This window comes from Rhinatrema bivittatum, chromosome 2, assembly GCF_901001135.1.
Source record: "Rhinatrema bivittatum chromosome 2, aRhiBiv1.1, whole genome shotgun sequence".
NCBI lineage: Eukaryota > Metazoa > Chordata > Amphibia > Gymnophiona > Rhinatrematidae > Rhinatrema > Rhinatrema bivittatum.
The window spans coordinates 409,092,264-409,101,035 of NC_042616.1; the positions used below are offsets into that span (position 1 = coordinate 409,092,264).

The 8,772-nt window shown below is 47.3% G+C and overlaps 1 protein-coding gene across 2 annotated transcripts in view; it reads left to right on the forward strand.

The window, feature by feature from the left end:
* Positions 1 to 3,218, forward strand: part of EIF3D (eukaryotic translation initiation factor 3 subunit D) — a 54,739-nt gene extending 51,521 nt beyond the window's left edge. For both annotated transcript variants that reach the window (XM_029590088.1, XM_029590087.1), the window contains 2 exons: positions 2,635 to 2,728; positions 3,059 to 3,218. In XM_029590088.1, coding sequence (XP_029445948.1) covers positions 2,635 to 2,728; positions 3,059 to 3,072 — 108 coding nt within the window. In that variant the 3' untranslated portion in view covers positions 3,073 to 3,218. The remainder of the gene's footprint in view (positions 1 to 2,634; positions 2,729 to 3,058) is intronic.
* The last annotated feature ends 5,554 nt before the right edge of the window (positions 3,219 to 8,772 follow it).

Below are 8,772 nucleotides of genomic sequence, written 5' to 3' on the forward strand. Positions count from 1 at the left end.
CGTCTAGCTCCACCATCCTTAAATTGACAAGATGCATACCTTCAAATCCTCATTGCCAGGTGCCTTCAGATATGAAAACTAACTGCCTCCAGCTACTGAGAGTTGTGGGGTTTTTTTTTTATATAGTATAGTTTGTTTCCTGGACATATTTCATCTGAGACCTGTCCCAAATTGGTCCTGGTAATCAGTGCAAATAAGATTATGATGCTGCCTCTACATATGATTCCAGAAGTCAGCCAGACTTTGTCTTGGTGTCTTTACCCCTAGGAATTTTCAGAAGGGCATGATCCTGTAGTTACCAGACTGATTTCACGCACTTATGGCCACCAGGGTTGATGATCAACCTGCATTACTTTCTTGGAACTGGGGCAGAGGCCCACTTAAAATAGAGCCTTTCACGTGAATCTCAGAATAGTCGTCTTGGTTTTGCAGACTCTCCTGCACAAGGATGGATGCTTAAGGTCAAATAATTGAATCACAATTGCTTACCTAAACTAGCGGGGTAGCATGTTGTGTGCACGGATGTTAGTAGAGATATCAAATGGGTTGTAGTAGGTAAAACAATAGCAGAAAGAACGGGTCATGGTTTGTATAACCAAGCATCTAGTACCAAGTAGACTGGCAAGGCAGTTTTAAGGTGGGAGTAAGGACTATAAAGACATAGGTCTTCAAGACAGAATCTTTTTGGAGCGGCACTTCCAAAATCAATAAGAAGTCTGAGATTTCAGTCCGTACAAGGATGATCAGGTCATAATTGTGGATGCAAGGGCCCTGAAAGTCTGGTTTTTTTGGGGTTTTTTTTGGTTTTGGAGTGATTTTATCAAAGAAATTGAAGATCAGAGCAAGCAAGGCCCTAGTGATCTTGGTAGCCCATAGTGGCCCAGGAGACAACGGATTCCAGGGTTATTTAAAAATGAATGTTAGAGCCCTCTTCAGATCTTAAGGGAGCTGTTGATTCAAGAGCTTTCTATATCTAGACTCAAGTTCCTAAAATTGAAGACTTGAGTAGTAGAGGGTCTTTTGAAGGCAAGAAGAGGTCCTAATAATAAGGCTGCCTACATAATGTAGAAACACTTTTTTTTTTTTTCATATTCTGGTAGAGAGAGAGAAAAAGATTTGAGTCCTATATGCACTAGAAACATGATGGTAGAAAAAGACCATATGGCCTGTCTAGCCTGGAGTTCATGGTCAGAGGACTGGATCTGGGCCTCACCCTGACTTCTATTGCAGTCGTACACAGAAGTCCTGCCAGGGACCAGTTTTTATTGCATTTCATCCAGATGCGGATTTTTAAAAATCTACAGTATTGCTGCAGCCCAGGATAGCCAGCCTGGAACTTGATTTGACTGTAATGTTAGTGGATCTTCCCCCTTGAGCACCTAGTAAAGGTTTCCTTGATTCTAACGGCCCTCTCATTGTCTCTGTACTTTGCTAAAAAAAAAAAAAAAAGTCTTGCATGGTTCCAGGTTAACTGAGAATTTGTCATGTCTGCTTTCTATTCAAAGCATTCTATCAAAAAGGAAAACGAGGTTCTACTGTTAAGAGCTCTGCAGTGTTTGTTTATACAGAAAAGCTGATCAGGTTTTGGTTGAGGCACAAAGGGAAGGATTATCAGCCTCTAAAACATCCATTGCCAGATGCATTAGTTCTGTTTCTGATGCCCACAAATAAATGAGTTTTCCAACATGTATCTTATTTTGCAAAAGCTCACACTTCAAGTTCAGGAGATATGAAAGGCATAGTGGGTTAGACAAGTAGACATTGGTAGATGAAGCCTTTGGCAGAGGAGTTTGGTCAGGCTACAGTGAATCCACCCAATAAGGTGCTACTGAGATGCATCCTAGAAGTACCAACTGAAGAGCAGAATAGTAGAGATTACCTCATCTATCAATTTTCTTCCTATTCATTGATGGGGACAGGTCGACTAAATAGGACCAAACCCACCCTATGGTGATTTTATGTAGGCTGATTGCAATCCTATCTTTAAGAGCTGTTCTGTCTTAAATCCATCCTACTGTATATGATGTCCTCACTAAATATTGCAGCTGAGCCATGGAACAGAGACCTATGAAGGGAGATGATATGGCTGACCTCTCTCTAGCTGTCTCTGTTGTGCTCTCTTTAGGCTTTGTGTGTACCGTATGTATGTTCAGCAAGGCATGTGCTTAAACTGGACAGAACTGAAGATCACATGGTGGAGTTGGCAGAGAGTGCGTCCTGCTTTCTCGTGTACTCCGGTGGCAGTTTTGGTCTGTTACACTCCCCAAACAGATACACTTGAAAGTCCTGACTGTGTTTGGAGTTGTTAAAATGAAAAGGACTCCTCCAACAGCATTATACAACAATTGACAATACATAAATACACAAAAAACACAAAGAAATAGTATACTGCTACAAAAGCATAAAAGGCCACTTGAGGTAGAGCTTACTGAAATGTATTTATTTTTTTTTAAATTATGTTCCATGTGCATTTATGCATATGGTTGTGAGAGCTTGTCTGTGGTGAAGCCCGTGCTGCAGTCTTATGAGAAGCTAGTTTTCCACATTAACTTCTGACTCCAGAGTTTCCCCACAGCACCAGTCAGTTGTCTTTGTTCTTCAACTGAGACTAATTCTGATTCTCTGGATTTACAGCAAGTGATCCGGATCTACAGTCTGCCCGATGGAACATTCAGCTCCGATGAGGAGGAAGATGATGAAGAGGATGAGGAGGATGAGGAAGTGGAAGGTAGTGTACCCAAAATGCTTCCTCTTTGGTGGGGAATGTTGTTTTGGGTGAGGGAAGTGTGGCCTATCACTGACTTGTATTTTTGGTGCAGGGGATAGCTGAGGAAAGCATATACTAAGTTGTACCCCTACTATTGATAAGGATCAGCTTCCATGTCCAGATGTTAAATTCTAAGTAAATGTTTGCTGCGAAATTCAGAGTTAAAAGGCATAGAGCTTCACTTTCAAATAGTATAAGAAAATAAATAAGGAGGGGTTTACTGGACCAGTACAGCAAGAAGATGCTATTCTTATCTTTATTTATTTTTTTTTTTTGCTTTCTCCTTTTTAGATGAAGAGAACTGATCCCCTGTGAAGTTGCCAGTGAGGGTTGCTTTCCTAAATTTACCATTCCTCCTTTTCATCTGCAGCTTAAGGAGTTTGTCCAAAGGAACATTCATGTCTTAATGTACACTTTAGCCTGTTCACAAATTAAAGTTTCCTGAAGCTGCTGTTTGTATTTTATATTCCGAGTACAGCCGCCACTACAGGCTTGTTGGAATTCAAGCTACTTCCCAAATACCTGTATTCTGTCACATCTGAAAAAGTGCTTTTTAACATCTTTTTGAAGGATACTCCTTTAAATATGACTGTGTGCTCTTTTCATTGTATAACCATGACCATTTATCCTGTATTATAAAACATAAGTTCTTAGTGTCAAAACAGAGCACAGGGTTGCTGAAGATTCTGCAGCCAAAAGAAGTCGATTCACTCCCAGATATTAGCCTTCATTTGGCAGAGTGGCCAAACTCTCTTTTGACTAATGTCTAACGGATTAAAAGAAGTTGTTTGATCCTATTTGTAGTATTTTGGAAGAGGCAAACAGATATTCCAAAGGGCCTGAAATAAAAAGATATTTGGAGTATGTAAGTGGTGAAGCCAGCTTATACTCACCATAACTAAGCTTTCTCTGGCCCTGCCCACAACGGGTTGTTTACCCACCAAATTACACAGGTTTTATTCACCTCCCTGAGGCCTCTATCCTTGCTCAGAGTAGGAGTAACACCTCAGTATCCTCCTGTGTGGACACGTAGCTCCTATTACCTTCTTCCATTATCTCCTAGGGAAGAAAAAATGTCATTTTTCTTCTCCTCCCATGGAAAATCATGGTATCTGCGATTTGCCTCTCTTCCTTTTTTCTATTACATTCCATTTGAATGGAATAAGACAAAAAATGCAGCAAAGAAATTGTCAGAGCTGTGTCACTCAGTCACTTATGCACATACAGTATTTCTGCCTACGCTGAACACATGCACCCAGAGTCCTGTTCTCGTACACATAACACTATATTTTAAAAAGGCACAAGAGACCAGAATTGCACAGAATTAACATTTTGTGTTACACAAATGAGAATAGGACCAACAAAACATTATTGTGGCATTCTGGTATATGGAATCTTTTAGCTATATTTCTTGAGGGCTTGGTTGCTTCTTTTTCAGGTCTTTAAGAATTGGTTTGTTATACTGAGATTGAATGGAAAAAAGGCAAATTAGTTCTTCCCTGTATGTACCTGGATCAGTCTAAACAGCTGAGTTTTGCTTCCCTTTCAGCAGGTGGAGTCAGAGAAAAACTTTGAGAGAGCCCTCTCTTAACGCGGAGTGCCACCTGGTGTTCCTCAATATTTCTGTGTCTCCAGCGGATGAAGGTGGTGCAAAACCGGTGGTTCTAACACAAGCTTACAAAAAAGAAAAAAAAAAAGAAAAAGGAAGATCAAGGATAGGAACAGAAGACCTAAGAACGCAGCGACCTCCCGGGAAGTAGTTAGGTCCTGGTGGGACCATCCTCCCTGGTCGCAGGCAAGGAATGAGCAGGGGTTGGGAACCCTCTCCTTAGCTCCTTGGGGTGTAGGGGGTGCTAACTGGTGGTCCAGTTGCCTCCCCACCTTCACAGCCTCTGCCCTTTAAAAAAAAAAAAAAAGAGCTCTGTAGCTTTAAAGTTTCTGCCTGCCGGAAAAAAAAAAAAGCTCAGAACACAGGCAACAGAGTGGGCAGCAGCTCTTGGCTAGCGGAAGGGAGGCTCCAATCATCAGCCAGCGGTGAGTCTTGCCAGGTGTCCTTTTCACACTTTTTGGGGGCCGGTCTTACTTTCTTCCTGCGGCTTCTCTGATGGCATGCCCCGCTCAAACCGGTGCCCGCACTGCAGGGAACGTTCGGGGCGATTCGGCTGATTGCTGTACTCTGTGTCTCCCTGGTGAGGAGCCTGTCCCGAGTTTATCTGCGCTGGTCTCTTCACAGCAGCTGGGCTCTGGTAGAACCATTGCTGCCTCTGAGCTGCAGGCCGACCCATTCCCTTTCAGCGTGGGAACGGTGGCCATCTTGGAGACTTTTCGCTAGGCAAGGGCTTTAGGGGGAGGGGATTTTCCTCCGGTGCTTTCTCCCGCCAAATTTTGCCCCGATGAGGCATGGGGGGTCACGCTCTGAGGGGGTCCCGGTACCCTGGGAGGATCTCAAGGGGCCCAAGACTGTTTTTCCCCTGAGTTCATCCTCTTAATGCACCAGACCTTTTTAGCAAGTGGTGCTCAGAAGAGGGGAGCAGGTTCAGAGGACCCACCTGGGAAGGTGGCCAGGAAGGAGGTTCCGCCGGTGGTGACGCGCATCCAGACGATTCAGGCTCCCACGGGGCGTGGAGTGACATGGGAAGTAGAGACGGACGAGTTAGACCAGGAGCAGGATCGAGAGGATCCTCCTCTGCCCTCCGAGGGCCCAGACTTCGGGCGTGAACCTGGCATTCCCCCCTCGGTTAAGGGCGACGACCCTAAAGTGGTCCGCCTGTTCCGTCGAGAGGAGTTGGCCCCCCTGATCCCACATGTTCTGCAGGAGTTGGGAACCGTAGCAGCTCCTGTGGTCACCAGTCCGGATACAGTGGATCCAGTCTTAGTGGGGCTCCGGGAGTAGGATACTCCGGAGACGAGACTCAAGGTTGGCAGGGCCATGGACAAAACTCTAACCTCTTCCGGAAGATGATTTGGACCTGTTATGGGTTCCCAAAGCGGACACATCTGTTTCGGCAGTCACAAAGCGGACTACCATCCCAGTGGCCAGAGCGGCAGCGTTGCAATATCTCCAGGATCACAAGCTAGAAGGTGACCTCAAGAGAATTTTCGAGGTTTCTGCCCTTGGAATTCAGGCTGCCTTCTGCAGCAGTTATATGCTCCGGGCGGGCCTCTGCTGGGTGCAGCAGTTGCTCAGCGCTAAGGAGTTGGAGCCCCAAGAGGCGAAGCAGGTGGAACGTCTGGAAGCTGCCGTCGCGTATGGCGCGGACACTTTGTATGACCTTCTTCGCACCTCGTCATGGACTATGGTGTCTGCAGTCTGCCAGGAGACTCTTGTGGCTCTGAAATTTCCATCCGGAAACACGGTACCGCTCGGTCATTGCAGCCATGCGGAAAGACGAATTTCTGCCATCGCTGGATCTGGTTTAAGCCTATCTCCACATCGGGATTCGCAAGGATCATCAGAGATATCTCAGGTTTATGGTTCTCGGATAACATTTTCAATTTTGCGCTCTGCTATTTGGCCTCGCCACGGCTCCATGGACCTTCACCAAAGTGATGGTGATGGTGGCCCTACGGAAAGAGGTCCTGGTGCATCCCTATCTGGACGATTGGTTCAGCCGAGCAAAGTCGACCAACCAGTGTGCGCTGGCAGTGGAGGATGTCCTCCACTGCCTGAGATCTCTGGGCTGGGTGGTCAACTTCGCCAAGAGCCATCTAACCCCATCCCAGGTCCTGAATTTTTTGGGAGCGTGTTTCGATACCCATGGGGGAGAGATGTTCCTCTCAGAGGACAGGATCATCAAATTGCGCTGCCAAGTTCGACGCCTCTTGCAAGCCTTGGTGCCCAAGGTCTGGGATTACCTGCAAGTTCTTGGTTCCATGGCATCGACCTTGGAACTGATCCCCTGGGTCTTGGCGCATTTGAGGCCGCTTCCAGCTGCTTTGCTGTCATGCTGGAACCTGCTCTCAGAGCAATTTCATCTGCTGCTCCCGCTTACAGGAGTTGCCAGATCCAATTTTTTGTGGTGGCTCGCCCAGGACAGCCTGGAGCATGGGGTGAATCTAGAGATACCCTAGTGGATGGTGGTGACAACAGATGCCAGTCTCTCCGGTTGGGGAGCTGGATTCCAGATGCGGTCAGTTCAGGGCCGGTGATCTCCAGTGGAAGCTTCCTGGTTGATCAAACGCCTCGAGACGAGAGCTGTCGGGCTGACCCTGCAGAGTTTTTTCCTCCTCCTGCGCAACCAGGCATTCAGCGTTCTGTCTGACAATGTGACAACTGTGACCTACATCAATCGGCAGGGAGGAATGAAGAGTCGTCCCATAGCCCTTGAAGCAGAAAAGCTCATGTCCTGGGTGGAGCAGCATCTAGTCATGTTGGCAGCGTCTCACATCACAGGATCGACCAACGTGCAGGAGGACTTCCTCAGTCGGCATCAGTGAGATCCAGGAGAGTGGGAGCTGTCAGAAGCAGCCATGCACCTGATTGCAGGTGGGGTGAACCTCACGTGGATTTGATGGCGACTCACACCAACACCAAGGCAGTGCGCTTCTTCAGTCGCAGAAGTGATTACGGCCCTAGTAGTCCCTTGGTCACATGATGTCCTCCTTTCATGTGCCTGCCATGGCCATTGGTGGGGAAAATTCTTTGGAGGATAGAGCTTCACCTGGGCCGGATGATTCTCGTGGCACTGGAGTGGCGACGGAGGCCTTGGTTCGTGGACCTGGTGAATTTGGCCTTGGTGGGACCTCTCAGACTCTGTCATATTCCGAATCTCCTTCGTCAGGGGCCTATATTTTTCGATCAGGTGGATTGCTTTTGTCTTGCGGCCTGATTTTTGAGAGGTGGCAATTGAGGAAGAAGGGTTATCCAGAGGTGGTTATTTTCACCCTGTTGCGGGCCCAGAAAACCTCCACGTCACTGGCATATGTGCATGTGTGGAAGGTCTTCAAGGCTTGGTGTCAGCCTCAAGGGGGTGGATCCGCTGTAGCTCAGGTTCTTGCCTTTCTGCAGAATGGCTTAGACAAAGGATTGTCTTATAATTCACTGAAGGCTCAGGTCTCTGCCCTAGGATATTGGCAGAGCCATACGCCGGGTGCTCCTTTGGCGATTCATCTGGATGTGGTGTATTTTCTGTGGGGCGTGAAGCATGTGTGCCCCCCCCCCCCCCCCCCGACTCACAAGCTATGCCCCTCCTGGAATCTGAATCTGGTTCTCCGAAGTTTGTGCGAGGCCCCTTTTGAGCCACTCTGCAAGGTTACCTTAAAGGATCTTATGTTGATGGTAGTGTTTTTGGTGTGGCCATTTGTTCAGCCAGGAGGGTCTCAGAACTACAGGCCTTGTCCTGTAGGGGGTCTCTTCTTTGCATCTCGGATTCGGGAGTATCACTGCAGACTGTCCCATCTTTTTTGCCGAAAGTGGTTTCCACCTTTCACGTGAATCAATCCGTGGAGCTTCTGGCTTTCCCGGCTGCGGAGCTGACAGGTCCTCCTGCGAGACACCTTAGACAGATGTCAGGCGTGCTTTGTTGCTCTATCTTGAGGCTACCAGTGGGTTCTGTCTGTCGGATAACCTTTTCATTCTGTGGCATGGTGCGAAGAAGGGACAGTCTGCGTCGAAAGCGACTATTGCTTGTTGGTTAAAGGAGTCCATAGTGTCTGCTTATATCGGGTCTAGTCGCCCAGGCCCGGAGGGCTTGAAGGCTCATTCTACTCGAGTGCATGCAGCTTCATGGGCAGAGTGTCAGCTCATTTCCCCACTCGAAAGCTGCACGGCAGCTACCTGGAGGTCTTTACACACATTTGCCAGACATTACAGATTGGATGTCCAGGATTCGAACCCCGTCTGTTTCAGAACTAGTGTCATCGGAGTGGGGCTCTCGCAGTCCCACCCAAGTTAGGAGAGCTTGGGGTACATCCCAGCTGTCTGGACTGATCCGGGTATGTACAGGGAAAGGAAAATTGGTCCTTACCTGCTAACTTTTATTCCTGTAGTACCACCGATCTGTCCA